Source organism: Oryx dammah, unplaced genomic scaffold, assembly GCF_014754425.2.
Source record: "Oryx dammah isolate SB20612 unplaced genomic scaffold, SCBI_Odam_1.1 HiC_scaffold_27, whole genome shotgun sequence".
Lineage (NCBI taxonomy): Eukaryota > Metazoa > Chordata > Mammalia > Artiodactyla > Bovidae > Oryx > Oryx dammah.
This window is the reverse complement of record NW_024070211.1, coordinates 100,838,099-100,855,828: the sequence shown is the minus strand read 5'-3', so window position 1 is coordinate 100,855,828 and position 17,730 is coordinate 100,838,099. Positions and strand designations below refer to the sequence as shown.

The 17,730-nt window shown below is 35.4% G+C and overlaps 1 protein-coding gene across 3 annotated transcripts in view; it reads right to left on the bottom strand.

Annotated features, from left to right (window-relative positions):
- The window catches only part of PSMD14 (proteasome 26S subunit, non-ATPase 14), a 101,117-nt gene that overhangs the window by 76,164 nt on the left and 7,223 nt on the right, over nt 1-17,730 (bottom strand). For 2 of the 3 annotated variants that reach the window (XM_040229224.1, XM_040229225.1), the window contains exons 2-3: nt 16,040-16,169; nt 13,705-13,756 (exon numbers count right to left, since the gene is read on the bottom strand). In XM_040229224.1, the coding sequence (XP_040085158.1) occupies nt 13,705-13,752 (48 nt within the window). In that variant the 5' untranslated portion in view covers nt 13,753-13,756; nt 16,040-16,169. Of the gene's footprint in view, nt 1-6,832; nt 6,877-13,704; nt 13,757-16,039; nt 16,170-17,730 lie in introns of those variants that run through there. The other variant, XM_040229226.1, reaches the window with a different exon arrangement.

Genomic DNA, 17,730 nt, shown 5'->3' with positions numbered 1-17,730 from the left:
ACCCAAATATATATACAACACTGTTTAATACGGTAGCCATTGGCCACATGCAGTACTTAAACTTTAAACTATTTAAAATCAAATTTAAAATTTACTTCTTCAGTCATACCACTCATACTTAAAGGGCTTAATAGCCACATGGCTCATGGCTACCATACTAGGCAGCTAGATATAACACACTTCTGTGCTCAAGGAATGTTCTATTGGACAGCACTGATATAGAATATTTTTGGAAGAACAGAAAGAAATTAGTAACAGTTCCTAGGGAAGGGACAGAAAAGGCATGGACACATTTCACATACGCATAGTTAACTTCTTAACTCTGTAACATGTCAAATATCACCTATTTTAAAATAATGATTTAGCTTTTCTAAAATACCTTGTTTTAGAAATACCAAACAACTAGCATGATTTATGCTACTCAGAAGCATAAAAGGCTCAGAAGTTCTAAGGCATAACAGCTGGAGCCTAAGGACAGAAATCCTCTCTTCTAGACTGCCTAGAAATGCTCCTGTCCACTACCCTAACTGTAAGAACTATTCTTCTATTCACAATACTATTTGAGACGCCATGCAAAAAATTACAGAGCTGCCATTTCTGAGGAATTAAGGAACAGGGACAGAAAAAAACATCAGGGAAAAAATGCTTACAAGGTATGAAAGAGGAACTATGGTCAAAAGGCACAGGAGAAAGTTCTATTCTTTGGGGAAGAAAGGCGCAGGTAATACTGTCACATCTCTTCTCTTTTTACACTTCTGTTTAAAGCTCTATAGAAGAGCACTTAACAGCAACAGTCTCGGTTCTACTTTGAAGTCACTTTTCCCCCCAAATGTCGTATTTCTTCAAATGACACAGCACACTGAAAAACTGAATTGTTACATGCCTCAATTTCCTCACCTGTAAAACAGAAACCTGTTGCCTGATCAATGTCATTCACTTACTACTGGACATTTTTGCCTAGGAGAGGGAATAGTCAGACCTTTGAGAACAAAAAGGCACAGTGGTCAGATACTCCCAAGTAACAACCAACCAAACATTAGAACTGATACTTTTCTCTCATCAGGAGACAGAGGATCAACTCAGGGAAGCTGAAGGACCTGGGGATGATTCAAATATATGAAAATCTACCCTGGAAGATCCCAAACCATCCACTTTCCTGCACACTGACACAGCATTCTTTTTTTTTTTTTTTTCCAAAGTAGCAGACAAAGAGTTTTTTTTTTTTTTTAACTTGGCAATTTTTATTTATTTATTTTTAATATAAATTTATTTAATTGAAGGCTAAGTACTTTACAATATTGTATTGGTTTTGCCATATCTCAACATGAATCCGCCATGGGTGTACTTATTCTCTTCCTCTTCCATAGAGCTCAGCCATTGCTGGATCTAGCCTCGGTCCAGAGCATGCCTTTCATCATTGCTCAAAACATACTGCCATTCACAACGAGTTTAGGCAGGTCAGAGAGCTGTGCCAGGGTAAACAGAAGGGCAAGCTGGTGTCCACAAAGGGAAAAGGGCATAAATTTGTCCTCACACAGACTGGTGACCAGGAAGTCTGCCCAAATTTCAGGAATCTGGGTTTACAGGGAAAAAAAAGCAAGACACAGTCCTATGAGACAGGAAAATCATTTAGGGACTCCAACAGCTAATCATATCCACAAGCACTCAAGGAAGTCAACTTACTAAAGAAAACATCCTATAAAACGTTAAGACCAAGCAAGGAAGACACAGCATTGTAAAGAAGGATACATGACAATTATTTCCAGAAATTTGTATTTCCAAGTTATTATTAAATTTTTAAATATAATAATTATCAATATGTAAGTTAAATCCTTTAAAATATATAGGACAGATGTTAAATTCACTTCATATGATTACCACATAGAAACACTTAATGTGGCCTTAGACTACTATACATTTACTTAGGGGAGTAAACATCTGAAAATGAGTTTATATTCATGGAAAAGTGCAAAGAAACTTGTCAACATGTGCCAGTTCCATGGCCCACAGGCAATGAGCACCGCCTGCCTGTGCCAGTCAGATCACCAACCAACATTACTGTGAAGGCCATGAAAGAAGCTGTTAATACTCTGGTTTAATCTCAGCACAGGCCAGAGCAGCAGATTAAGCAGAACTTTACATCAGTGGCAGGTCTCCCAAGTTCTCTTGATGCCACAGCATTCGTAAGTGGGATCAGTAGGTTCTAAAAAAACATGGTACTGCAAAGGGAAAAAAAGGTTCCACAGCATCAAGCAGTGTAATACTTGAAACCTCATCATCAAAGTGACAGTTTTCAAGTGCCATTTATGATGCCCTAGTCTGGAAACATCCCAGCTAACCCATCTGATCAACAATTTCACAGATGGAAGCACTTGATGGCTAATTGGCAAGTCTATTATTCAAATAAAACAGCTCTCTGTACCTCTTCTTTCATTATTACAAGTCAAGGTACAACAAGATTGGTCATTCAAATTAGCTTAATAGAAACCTCTTTCCCAAAATAAAATTTTTAATGAAACCACACTGACAACTAGCTTAGAGTACTAACCAGTTTCTGAACAGTAAGGAAAATGCTTTATAAACTAAAAGGAGTAAGAAACGTAAATCTTCTTTAAAAAGCTGTACTGTTTGTTTCCTTGGTCTTTATCAATGTCAAGATATACAGTCATAAGGATTAAAATGAATGAAATAGTTACTCATTCCTTAAATATTTTAAAACCATAGGCCATGTAACAAACGTTATCATAAAGAAAAATCCTCTCAAATATTTTAGGTTTCCTAAAAAATTTGTAAAGCAGGCATCTTCTCTTCGCCTACATTTTGCCCAATAAAAATTCCAGACTGTTAAGGCTTTCTAATTTATGCAGCAAGCAGCCTAATGTTATATGAAGCAAGTATCTAACATCATAGATATTATCCACCTAAGGACACAGTGTTGATGCAGAATAGGCTTTGGCCTCAGAAAGACTTGTGTTCCACCTCTAGCTCCACTTCCTGTTAGTTCCAAGACTTGGCCCAATAATATGGAAATAATTATCCCTATCCATAGAGGACTGCTGTTGAGGATTAAATGAGGAGATTCTATACACAGAACACTCACATTAAATCATGCAAGCCCTCAGCATTCGTCCATTTAGCTCTCATCCCTTTCTCCACCCTACTTCTATAAATTCCAGAGAAGGAATCCTGACACAGCTGTCAAAATATGTGCATTCTCTTTACAGGTCCATACATTTGCTCCAAATCCCATTGAAACATACATTCCCTATTCAGATAATCTGGCTATCTCCCTATATTCCTACAATTTTCAGACCCCAAGGAAAGCCCCAAGGAAGAACCTTGTAGAAAGACTGAGCTATGAAGTATTTGAAGACCTCATTTTCTACCTATAAAGCAGAAACTAGGAAATGCATATAGTAATCAGAACCTGCAAGGGGGAAGGCAATCATAGCCAGAAACTCTGGAATGAGTTAGAAACTGAAGTAAAATCACAACTATCTCCTTATAGTGATACAGCAATATAACAGTAACAAAAATGTATTTTTCTAGGTAATAAAACAATAATTTCCCATGAAGTAAAAGGACATCTTTACTATAAAACAGAAAGGGGTGTTTTTCCAAAATTATATTTTATCATGTTGTCTACTTTTGATAAGCATTTTGCTTCTAATTACTCAGGTTCTTGTGTTTATAACACTAAAAAGAACTGACAGTTAACAGAGAGATACCACAGGCAGATAAGAATGTACTCAAGTAAAAAGATAGGAAATGTATAAAAAATGAAACAGAGAAAAGTACAATTATCCCAGTCATCACTTAGCTTTTACTGTCCCTAAGCCTTCCCACTGTGCCCAACACAGGCATTCATTCAGTCTCCTCGAGGGAAGGGCCTGTGAAATCACTAACAGTTTGAAAAGCAGCACTGGGAGGCTGCCCAGTAGAGACCATCACCCTGCTTTTGGGGGCATACTTCCAGGATGCTCAATCCAGATAATAACTCATGAAGAACCACCTTGAACGTATGTTCTGGGATAGAACACTGGCCATGACTATCCAGATTTTAAGTGAGCATGATAGCTAAAGAACTGTCCAAATGATAATATGAACTAAAAATTAGAAATCATGTTAGGCAAGTTTAAGATTGGAAGCCCAAAGATCAGTGTACCAAATGAGCAAAGTGACCAGTAAATCAAACATGTAAAATGATGTTGAGGGTAAGGAAGGAAAAGTTATAAATTGAATTTTTATGATCATAATATCCCACACATTTAGAATATTAAGATATTACTATAATATCTTAGTTTCCTATACTAGACAAAAGTATCTTATTTCTCATTCCATATACCCTTTCTACCAAAAGCAGGATCCATGTTGTCATGGATCCATCATATCCCTGACTTTAAAAATCTTAACATTTTGTTTTTCCTCAGAATTTTGACTTTTTATTTCATCAGAATGTGATCAATTCTGGAAGACAATTTCACTGTAATTGAAAACACATCACTGCTCCCCTTATGTTCTAAAGAATTCAAGCAAAGTCATTTATGGTAATTTCATATTAAAATAGAAATTTAACATTCACAAATGTCAAAGACCTTTCCCCTTGAAAGACCAGTCACAACTAGAAAGTTCAAACAAAACACCACAGATTAACCACAGTGCAACTACCAGAAATTTGTTTCCCTTTACTTGAGGACACCCAAGAACAGATTTGAGACTTCTCAGGAGTATCACATTTTTCATAGGGTTTAATATCTATGCAGAAGAATTACATTACAATGACACCTAAAAAGAGTATGTTCTAATTAGCTTGCTTTTGACCTGACCTCTTTCTTAATTTTCTACAGTAGAAACATCAGCTCAAGTACATGAATAAAATAATTAGGAATTATACTTTTTAAATAATAAAATTATTACGTCAAGAGCAGCAAATGAAGAGAATTACATGCATTTTGTATTTTTACTTTGTTTCTAAAGCAAAATCACTATTTATTTGTAGTTAAGCAAAGAAATGAAACAATTCAAATTTCTTGACCCCTTAGCTCAAATGGTAAAGAATCTGTCTGCAATGTGAGAGACCTAGGTTCAATCCCTGGGTCAGGAAGCTCTGCTGAAGAAGGACATGGCAACCCATTCTAGTATTCTTGCCTGGAGAATTCCATGGACAGAGGAGCCTGGTGGGCCACAGTCCATCAGGTCACAAAGAGTCAGACATGATGAGTGACAACACTTTCACACTTTGCTGCTGCTGCTGCTAAGTCACTTCTTACCTACTTCTTAATAGGAAGAAAAATGACCAAATTAATCTATCAATGTTTAGAAAGGCTCTTTGTAAATGTTCAGAGGATCACATCAGGATAGACACTCAAAGAATCAAATGGGGAAAAACCGTAACCAGAAGCATCCATCGGTATATAAAAACTGTCAATACAGATAGGTTAAAGAGCTCAGGAACATAAAGAACTCATAAAAAGCTTTTTGTAAACACCTGCTCATTTTCAAGCTACTGCACCAGCAATAAACAAAAGTTTTGTTTCAAATGTGAAAACAGGTGTAAACATCAACTGTACACATTAATCTACGTTGGCTGAAGCCACACCAGAATCTCTCTAGTAGATACACAATAAAAATAAAACATCATAATCTGTAATTTATTTCAAAACAGTATAGTAGCTTCTTGTCTCTGCTTTCATTCCTGCCTTAAGTCTCATCTCCATGAGTATCCCGGTTCTTTAAAAATGGAAGTATGATGAGCAAAACTCCTGTGCTTAGACACCTCTAACAACTTCCCAAGTCACTTGGAAGAGAATTTCCTACAAGGCCCTACATGATCTTGTCTCTGGCAAGATCTAAAGTGTTACCCTCTTCAACTCCAAGATTAAGAGAGAATATGGAACATCTAAGTAAGGCATGAAAATAAAATTAAAATGAATTTCTGATTTTGTTTTACTTGGCAGCTTTTAAAAGAAGTTTAACTAAAGGAAAATGTTATTTAATGTTATTCACTGAGCTGTTCTTTTTCTTTATTGTTGTTCTTATTAAAAAGAGAGAACACTACTTATGAAGTAGAAATTCCTTTTGTCTCCCTTCCTTCTCATGAACTTGATGTGGGTTATTCAGACCTGTGGTATACAACATGGTAGCCACTAGCTACACATGATTACTCAAATTTAAGTAGAATTAAAAACTCAGTTCTTCAAGTCATACTGGTACATATCGTGGACTCAACATGCAGCTGTGGAATGTAAGTGAATTAAAAATCAGTAAAATTAAAAATTCAGTTGTTCCAGTCACACTTCAAAGGCTTAACAATAGCCGTGTGTGCATGCTAAGCCGCTTCAGTCGTGTCTGCTCTTTGCAACCCTGGGGACCATAGCCTGCCAGGCTCCTCTATCCACGGAATCCTCTAAGTGAGAATACTGGAGTCGGTTGCCGTGCTCTCCTCCAGGGGACCTTCCCGACCCAGGGGTCGAACCTGCAGCTCTTACATCTCCTGCACTGGCAGGCGGTTCTTTACCACTAGTGCCACCCGTGAAGTCTTGGATAATAGCCCCATATGGCTAATAGCTATCGTATTAGCACATACAGGACATTTCCTTCACAGCACAAAGTTCTATTGGACAGAGATGCTTTAGAACTTGTAATACTTTTACCTTTAAAAAAAGTTATTCTGTTTTAAGAATTAGCATTAATGCTTTCATAGTGTATGTATATACCTACAACCTGAACTTTTCTCTTAATATGTTTGTATTATGCATACTGAGATATAGAACCTAGTTCACTTTAATTGCTATATAATATTCCATCATAACGCATTTTGACACTTAAGTACTTTGCAATTTTTCAATAATCCAAACTGTCACACCCAGACCAACCCTAAGGAAAAAGGCTTCCATGAGAATTGTTGCTTCCTAAGTCTTCATTAACACTTCACAAGTGTTTATTTTAAAAAAATTAATCTAACACTTGTTTTATTTTCATAACATAAAATTTACCATTTTAACCATTGTTAAGTGTACAATTTCATGGCATTTGTGTGAAGGCAATGGCAACCCACTTCAGTACTCTTGCCTGGAAAATCCCATGGACAGAGAAGCCTGGTAGGCTCCAGTCCAAGGGGTCGCTAAGAGTCAGACATGACTGAGCGTCTTCACTTTCACGCATTGGAGAAGGAAATGGCAACCCACTCCAGTGTTCTTGCTTGGAGAATCCCAGGGATGGGGGAGCCTCATGGGCTGCCATCTATGGGGTCACACAGAGTCGGAGACGACTGTGTGACTTAGCAGCAGCAGCAGCAGCAGTACAATCATCACCACTGTCTACAGAACTTTCATCTTCCCAACCTGAAACTCTGTACCATTAAACACCAACTCTTTGTTCCACTACAACCCCCAACTCCTGGCAACCACCATCCTACTTTTTGTCTCTATGAATCAGATTAGTAACTCATTTAACCAAAAGCATAAAATATTTGTCCTTTTGTGACTGGTTAATTCCATTCAGAATAATGTCTTCAAAGTTCACCCATGTTGAGGCATGTGTCAGCACTTTTTAGGTTGAATAATAATCCACAGTATTAATATACCACATTTTGTTTATCCACTAAGCCATCAATAAATACAAGCTGCTTCTACCTTTTGGCTATTACAAATGCTGCTGCTATAAAGCGGCTGTACAAATATCTACTTGAGCCCCTAATTTCAATTATTTGGGTTATATACCCAGATATGGAATTGCTGGATCATATAATTCTATTTAATTTTTTGAGGAACCACCATACCATTTTCCACAGAGGTCACACAATTTTACATTCCTACCAGCAACGCACAAGGGCTTCTCTATACTCTCACCAATATTTGCTACATTTTCTGGATAATAACTATCCTAATAGGTGTATCTCCCAAAATTATAAAGTTTAATTTTCATAGGTAGATCTTTAATCCATTTGCTATAGATTTTTGTGTTCAGAATTAGGTGGGAATTTAGTATTAGTTTTCCTTCCCATAAAGAAAGCCTCCTGCTTCAGCATCATTTAATGAATAGGCCTCTCTTTCCCCACTTATTTTTAATACCATCTCTACTATAAATCAAGTTTCCATATATACATGAGTCTATTTTTGGACTTTCTATTTGATTATACCAATCTACCTAACTCTATCTTGGGCAAACTCCAGGAGATGGTGAGGGACAGGGAAGACTGGCGTGCTACAGTCCACGGAGTTGCAAAGAATCAGACATAACTTGGTGACTGAACAATACCACCACCTATCTCTATACCAATAAAACACTACTTGAGTCACACAGCATTAAAATATATTTTTTTTTTTGGTAAAACAAAATTTCTTTTTCCTTTCTAAGAATCTCTGTGCTATTCTTGGGGTTTTTTTTCTCCTATATAAATTTTATAATCAGTTTCCTAATTCCATGAAAATTCTGGTTGGTATTTTTATTGGAACTGCACTGAATTTATGATTAACTGGAGAGAACTGGCATGTGATACTGAAACTCATCATTCATGAAAATGGTGTTACTTCTGCATTTATTCCAGTAATTTCCCCCATTACTATATTAAATTAATCCCTTCTATAAAATGTTACATTAAAACCTGTAAGATAAATAATTGAAAGAACATTTCTACTCTAAGACTCGGAACAGAAACCAAAAAATAGTTATTGGTTTTAAATACAAAATCCATACACTGTGGATTTGGGAGTTGTAACAAATAAAACAGATCATCTTCAATTTGTGAAGCTTTTTTAAGTCTAGTCACCTGGAATAATCCTTCAAAATGTAACTTACATCTCACCACTTTCAGAAAGCTTTTTCTGACCACCCCCCCTATAGTATTTTCCCTTATTTTTGCATCAGAAGTTACTGAAGTCAGTGTTAGAAAGATACAATCTGGTAACTTACAGGTAAAACATATGTTTTTAGTTTGTGTTTAGTTTGGCCTATATCATGTTTCTTAAAAACTAGAGACTAAAAATATTCAGGAATTTCACACAAAAATCATAGGATTTCTGACTTATAGTTTGTTATGTCTCTCTCTCTTTCGAGACTCCATTCAGAGAGATTCCATTTCCTGGGTTACCAGGGCAGGCAAATCACAGACTGATTCTTAAAGTTTCTGTCTAAAAGTGACCTGTCAATTTCCAAGTCAAATTCCACTGGCCAAAGCAAAATCACAAGCAGGCTAAGTTCAAAAATGATGGAAAGGCATAATCCTACTATGTTCCTAGAAGGCTAAAAGTCAAAAATATTTCATATAATTGATGACTTTACCTTTAAACTCTTTCTCCTACCTATTCTCCAAACTACCACTAGAATTACTTTTCGAAAACACAGGTGGAATTATCTCACAACTCTGATAAAAAAATAAAAAGTCTTCATCAAAGTACAATTGGAGAAAAAGTAAAAAGCACTAAGAATGGCATTCGATGCCTGCTGAATACCTATATCTAATCTATTCCAAACTCCCTTACCAGCTCCCTTTTCCATTATTTCCCCCATATCACACATTCTCCTGGCTTTTCTCAGTTTGTCTTGGTAATAATCCAAAATTTAGTTCAAGCCTCATTTCCTCAATTCAGTCTCACTTCCCCTTTTTGCTTAAAAAATTAAATATCATATCCTATAAAAATCACATTATTTATAAAAAGCACTGCTGCTGCTGCTGCCAAGTCCCTTCAGTCGTGTCCGACTCGGTGCGACCCCGTAGACGGCAGCCCACCAGGCTCCGCTGTCCCTGGGATTCTCCAGGCAAGAACACTGGAGTGGGTTGCCATTTCCTTCTCCATTGCATGAAAGTGAAAAGTGAAAGTTAGGTCGCTCAGTCGTGTCTGACTTTTAGCGACCTTATGGACTGCAGCCTACCAGGCTCCTCCATCCATGGGATTTTCCAGGCAAGAGTACTGGAGTGGGGTGCCATTGCCTTCTCCAGGACTAACATTTGCTAATTCGAAGTAGTTAATATGCGCCAGGCCCTTAAAACATAACTGCTGTATGTCTACTAGACTGTTAGGTCCCTAGACTAAATAATGATATTCTTGTTTACTTTGGTATTCCCTATAGCATAACAACCAACATATTAAAAAAGTCAAAACACTGGTCTAAAGAATTCAAATACAAGATAATGCCAAAGACATTTTACTCCAGTTTCATTCACTTTTAAGCTTATCTCAACTCTTTCTAAAGTTAAAATTGACCAAGAGACTTAAACTAAAACTTCTATTTAAATTTGTTTTAATATGTATTTATTGGACTGCACCAGGTGTCAGCTGTGGCATGCAGAATCTTTCAGTTGTGGCATGAACACTTATCCGAGGCATGTGGGATCTAGTTTCCTGACCAGGGATTGAACCCAGGCACCCTGCATTGGGAGTGCAGTCTTAGCCACTAGATCAGAAGGGAAGTCCCTAAACTTGTGGATGGAATTCCCTGGTGGTCCAGTGGTTAGGACTCTGAGCTTCCACTTCAGGAAACACAAGTTTGATCCCCCATCAGAGAACTAAGATCTGTAAGTCACGTGGCAAGGCCAAAATATAAATAAATAAAATAAAGTAACTATTATTAAATTATTTTAAAAGAAACTTTTAGAGACTGCTGACTATGCTTTGGCTATGCCCATCTCTTGGGTTTAGTCTTGACTGCTTTTGGAAACAGCTTAGTTGCCAAGACCTAGGTTGGGATAGTTATAAAGAAAATCAAGCAGTCTAATGAGAGCAATAAATGCTTTTAATATAATCATCTCAGATCTTTCAGTAATTTCAAGTTCATAAGCACTGTAGCAAAGTAAATAAAAACATATTTGAAACAAAAAGCTATTCACTTACAAACTGTAATAGTTTAATAAAACATCTGTTTTTGCTTCACTACTGATAAGTTATACTGAAGTAGGGTATTATGGACAGATTTAATGATTTTAGCCTGCTACTGTTCAAATAATAACATTTAAAAATGTAATATTAAAAAAAAAAACTTTAAGTCATCTTATAGGGTATGCATACCATAATGAAGAACTAGGAAAAAGTAACAGGAAAAAGCTAATGGAAGAAAGATTCAAGAAAGACACTGTGAACAATGTGATATATTAAAACAGTGAAAGAGAACTAAAAGTGAGCCAACAGACTTGACAATTTGAACAAGTCCAGTACAGTAATGGAGGAGGCCAGAATATAATCTCATCAGTCAATGGAAGTAAGGAGGTAGAATATGTGAGTCTCAGTTATTATTACAGGAATTCTGGAAACGAAACGTTTAATGGCAGGATGCCGGGAAGTTTTGGGGGGATATAGCACATTTAAATATCTGTAACAGAGAAAAAGGTCAGTGGAGATGAGTAAGGTTTCAAGACAGGATGGGATCAGAGAATAAGTGAAAGGATTAGCCATGGAAAAGAGAAATGTCATTTCTAGTCAAAGAAAGCTGAGTCAGTAGGATAGATGGAAAACTTTATTCTGCTACAATTTCAATGTTTTAAAAGGGCCATCGAAAAGTTAACAGCAAGTAATCTGCCCCTATTTATGAAGAAATTCTGACTTTTCCATTATATGGTAAGATAGTAACATTTCCCACTTATTTTTGGAGGGATAAAACAACTTCTATCTCCTTTTCTACTTTTATTGGCTGCTACACATTATCAAATGGAAATAGCTATTATCAATCCAAAGATCTTTGACTTTTTAATTAAAACTAAATAATACACTTTGGACTTTCCCTGGCACTCCAGTGGTTAAGACTCCCTTCTTCCACTGCAGAGGCATAGGTTTGATCCCTGGTCAGAGAATTAAGATCCTGTATGCCATGGATGCACAGCCAAAAAAAATTTTTTTAATAAACAATACACTTAACTTTTTTACTCCTTATTACAAAATAATACACAACTTTTCATTTTACAGAAGTAACATCATATCTGTTTGTCAATTTAGGTTAGAACAAGAGCATAATAAAATTTTAAGAAAAAATATAATATCGAACACTTAGTATTTGATAAACAAGGTTATCACAGAAATAAGAACCCCATATATCATTCTTTTGAAAGTCTGTCATCTAATCAGAAAAATGAAACACATGAAGTAACAGATTCTCAAACAACATATTTTTAAGTTCAAATAAGAATACAAATTAAGGAGGAACACGTGCCAATGAAATTATCCAAAACCAAGGCCAGGTTACTGAACCAACACTTAGTTTTCCACTCAATGCAAAGGTTTGCAGTGGTCACTGAGGTATGATGTCAATCAATTTGTAATCAGTCAAACCATCATTTCATGTCCAGCAATTTCCAGGCATGGATTTCTGGTATGGATATATAATTTACTGTATCTACTACTTAAGGGAAATGTTATTTTGGTATTTAAATTTGAAGCAACTTCTCTTAAGAATTCCAGTAAGGTAATACCTTGACCTGTAATTTGCAGGTAAGTGTGAAGCATCTATACACCACCTCAGTTCACTTTTGACACTTTTATATACCTAAACAATATTATTGCTGATTTTAGAGTGAATCAGAAAATTCTAGAAGCAATCTATAATGTGTGCAAAAGTATGAAAGCAGCTTTAGGGGCCAAGTTCAGAGAAACTTAGACCTCTTAAGCAAACGTATTACAAAGATTTTAGAAAAATGAAGGATCATAAAGAAACATGCTTACAGAAAAGGAACATGAGAAATAGTCAAAACTAACAAATGGTCTATGCAAGTGTGCGATACAGAATCATAAAATGCTTTCAACATCCTAAAAGGAAAAGGTTTATTAGTCATCAAGCACAACGGACCTAATACAGAATTCTTATAAAAGTGCCTAAGAAACATTGAAAATTTCATGAAATCTCAAACACAACTATTTCCCACACAAAATATTAGACTACTATGAATAAAGGAAGACAAAGTCATTGATAGTGATATGGAAATACGGGAAAGCTGATCACTAAAAGGGTTCTAAAGGTGGGTTAGAAAAATACTCCCAAAATGTCAACAAAAAATAATATATTACAAAAAAGTCTGACATAATCATCTTTTTTGTGACTGGAAGATTGGGAAGACAATCACTGTTGAATTCAAAAATGGCAGAAATTTCTTCTTCAGCTGAAAGCAGACAGAATATCCTAAGATAGAAATCTATCTGGAAGCCATTTGCCTCAACTGTGCAGAACAAGATAAATGATAATATTAAAAATAACTGAAAATTAATTTAATTTTAATAAGAATATGAAAGAAATCATATATATCAAATTTAAAGGAAAAAGAGGTATTACTTATTCATCCATGTATCATAATTACTGGAAGGAATTTATCAGTGTTAAGGTTGTCCATACAGACATTCTATGAGTTTTCCGGATTTGCCAACAGTATACAATGTTTACTTTTTCATGTGTTACTTTTAAAGTCTACATTGTAAACCCAGAAATACCATATTATGAGTCTCTCTTTGTTTCACCAAAAGGCAAGTTTGATTATCTTGCATATCTTAAAAGTTTAAATCAAAGCAAAGAAAATTCTTATTCCTAGGAGAAAATTAAATTAAGATAATAGAACATATTCTCACAAGTTATCTAGTGTTGGTATACAACAACCAGCAGTAAGGGACGCTTCTTACCATAGGTTATCTCTGAGGAGAATTTCTTGGGAGTGATTTCTTTCTGTTTGGATAACTAGTGAAAGGCTTGTATTTAACACACAAAAAAATAGTTAGTCCATATACTAACCTGGCCCAGTCCAGGCATACCTCCTCCAAGTCTAAGAAGTCTGTCCATATTTCTAGAAAACAGAAACAAAGAAAAATGATCCTAAGCACAAAAGTGTTTACTCAATTGCTATCTATGTAATTCACCTTCAGTCACTCAGTATGTCAAAAATATTGGTGGTAATTACAACACAACATCAGACTTCCTGTTAATTAACACCACATATTAATTCAAGAAGCTGTCTTCCATGCTAATTAACAGACCTTATTTTACTGCTTTGGTTTTGGGTTATCCCTAGTTTTAAAGACAAGCAATCTTAGCATACTTTCAAAACTTTGCTATCATTAAGTTAATTATATTTTCTTATTGTTATCTAATAAAGTACCTGAATGAGGAAAAAGTGCCTGAAATGCTTATCATATGTATGATTGAATTTCCTTCAATTTGTCCAGAGTGTACAAATAAAAATCCTCACTTTTAAATTAAATTTTAACATCCTCATTAGTAAGTTCTGTGCTAATTAACTTACAGCTTGTCAGTTATCATCAAAACTACATGTGAAAGACATTGTGAGCAGATTATGGATCTCTGAATTAGCATCAAAGGCTTTAAAACGCACTCATTATACTAAACAAAATATTATAAAGTAAACATTAAGTGCATTAGGATAGTGTTCTAGAATCCACACAGATAGTTCGCATTATTTTAGATACTGTGAAGATATACACCATTTTCACTAAGGACATTCGGCTTCTGGCCTCAATTTTAGAGTAAATCAATACACAGAAGATTAACTTTGCAATGTCGATCTGATTTTTTTTCATCTCTGGAGTAACCACAGAAGATACTCTTATAAGCTCAAAAATTTCACAGAAGAAATCAAAGGAAAAAATAGCAAGGGTACTAATATGGCCACAAATACACAAAAAGGAGTAATCAAATTATAAAAATTAATATTAGTACAACTAAATAAACATAATAATGAAGCAATTTTTTCTACTTGAAAACTGCTGCTGCTGCTAAGTCCCTTCTACTATGCCTTAAAATTCCTCTTCTTCCTACATGTATGCTTTAGAAAATGGCATTACTACAAATTATATTTGAAACTAAATAAACACTAACAGATTAATTTTGTCACTTGTCCAAGTTGTTTTACTAGTTAGAACAGTTTTACTAACTCTACTAACTTACAATCATTACACTGTTGCCTAATCATGTTTGCTGAATATTGCTAACAATTTAATCCTGTGACCATTTAACATTGTTAATACTGCAAACTTCATTCAAATCCTAATTTAGAAAGTGCCCAAATGATACAACCATGGAATCTGTACAAAGTGAACATACCACCATAACCACCACCTAGATGAAGAAAGAGAACCTTACCAGCACCTAAGAATCTTTTATGCTCCTTCCTAGTCTCCAACACCCTGCAAAGGCAGAATTCCAAGGTCTAACAGCATACCTTCTCAGGGTTTTTGAATTTTATATAAACAAAATAATATGTTTTGGGTCTGGCATCCTTCACTGCACAAGTTTGTGAGACTGATAATAGATAATCTCTCTTTAAAAAATGAAAAGGCACATAAGAAAACTTGACAGTCTAAACAAAATTTCCACTTCACAATATTAACTAACCCTCCTAACAGCAACATTTACAAATAAATTCTACATTAAATCCTCATTAAAATTCCATAACTCAAATATGGCATTCCATACACAGTACTTTTTAAAGGCTGTTGACTGGAAACAAAACAAAATAAACTCCTATGTATTTAAAATATAAAAGACATTTATTCTTCTACAAGATATTATTCCAAGAAAAAAAAAATTCTTTTGGATGAGTGCAAGCTTACTAACATAAAGAACAAATGGGGGGAAAATTTTAGACATTTTATATATTCCAAGCCAAAGTAAATTCCCAGCTGTGTTCAGTTTATCTATTCCCCCTGTGTTGTTTCTGATGACTTTACACAGACTCCAGATGCTGTGAATATACATGAGCTAAGTGGGGAGCAGAGGGAAAGAAAATCTGGCAGGTCAAACTTGTGTTTTTAGCAAAATAAGATGTCTCAGCAAACAGAAAAAAATATTTAGCAAACTAAAACATTTAAGATAAGATAATAAGGTTTAATAAAAACCAACATTTGGAAATGAAATATATTGTTAAGTGTACTAAATTACACTACTTTTAAGAAGTTTATAGAAAGCAGACAAGAACAAAAATGCTACTTGTGACTTTCAAGAGCTCTTAAATCTGGGCTTTTGATCTGTTAAAAGTAACACATTTTCATAATATTGTTATAACAATATCCTGAAAGAAAAAATAAAAGTAAAATACATTCTTAATTCTTACCTGGTCAGTAGCTACAGCTCTTGTGGAATTAAGCTTCAATTTGCTGAGTTTGAAAAATTTCTTAATTCAAGCTCTTGTTAATACTGGCAGGTATAATTTTTCCCAAGGCTTTTTTCCCCCTCTCTCTCTCCTACAAAAAAAATAAATAAATAAAATAATTAAATAAGATATAATTATTTTGAGAACTAAGGAGGGAAATATATCAAGCAAAATTTCTAAAAACAAAAGAGAAATCAAAATTGATTTTTAATTATCATTTCCTGAGAGTACAGAATGAAATACCACCCAAGGGAGCTATAGAGCATAGTGATTACCCCTGTATCCAAATTTTTTGATCCTAAAGATTTTTTTGCCCTGTTCTAATTATATGTAAAGATTGCTATCTCATGACTTTCAGTCTTTCTAGAGGAGTTTTAAAGAACAAAGATTTATTCATTTTTAAATAGAACAAAATTACCATATAGGTTCATTGCACATTATTAGAAATCTCTAATATCTTATGGAATCTTAGTGGTTAATTTCCCTATATCTTTGAAGTTTGTTATTTCATTATCCTAGGAATTACTCTAGAAGGCAATGGCACCCCACTCCAGTACTCTTGCCTGGAAAATCCCATGGACGGAGGAGCCTGGAAGGCTGCAGTCCATGGGGTCACGAAGAGTTGGACACAACTGAGCGACTTCACTTTCACTTTTCACTTTCATGCATTGGAGAAGGAAATGGCAACCCACTCCAGTGTTCTTGCCTGGAGAATCCCAAGGACAGGGAGGCCTGGTGGACTGCCGTCTCCGGTTGCACAGAGTCAGACACGACTGAAGCGACTTAGCAGCAGCAGCAGGAATTACTCTGACATGTCCTAATCAATTATTCTAAACTATGCCAAAGAAGACTAAACTAAGGAGAAAATGCAAGATTACCCCAAATAATGCAATAGTGAAGTAATCACCCCAAATAATGCAACAGTGAGATACATTATAGCCACTGCATCATCTTTGTTTTTATGGTGCTGCCCAAAGCACTGCTTCATCTTTCAAAAAGATACAAAACACTAGAGATACCATCTTTGTAGTCTTTTTTGTTAGCTTTCATTGAACAAGTACTTCAGAATCTCTCATATTCTTCCCCTAACAGCAAAGAGAGATATGACAGAGAAAAAGTTTCACAATTATTAGGGAATCACGAGACGAACATTAAAAGAAAAAAAAGTAACAGCACTCTAGTGATGACAATAAAGCTGACATAAGCCAAGGTTTCTTTGGCACTACTGACATTCAGAACCAAGGAATTTTTCTGTTGTAGAGGGCTGTCTTGTGCATTACAGGATGTTTAGCAGCATCCCTGGCCTCTACCCACTAGATCCTATAGCAAGTACAGCTGTGATAATCACAACTGTCTCCAAAAAAGGGAACCTTCCTGCCCTGTCATTGGGGATGTAAACCGGTGCAGCTATTATGAAAAACAATATGGAGGTTTCTTTAAAAACTAAAATTAGAACTACGTTATGATCCAGCAATCCCACTCCTGGGCATATATCTGGAAAAGATGATAATTAGAAAAGATAGATGTATCCCAATGTTTATAGCTGCACTATTTACAAGGCAACCCAAGTGGCCATCAACAGATGACTGGTTCAAGAATATTTCACACACACACACACACACACACACACACACACACACACACACACACAC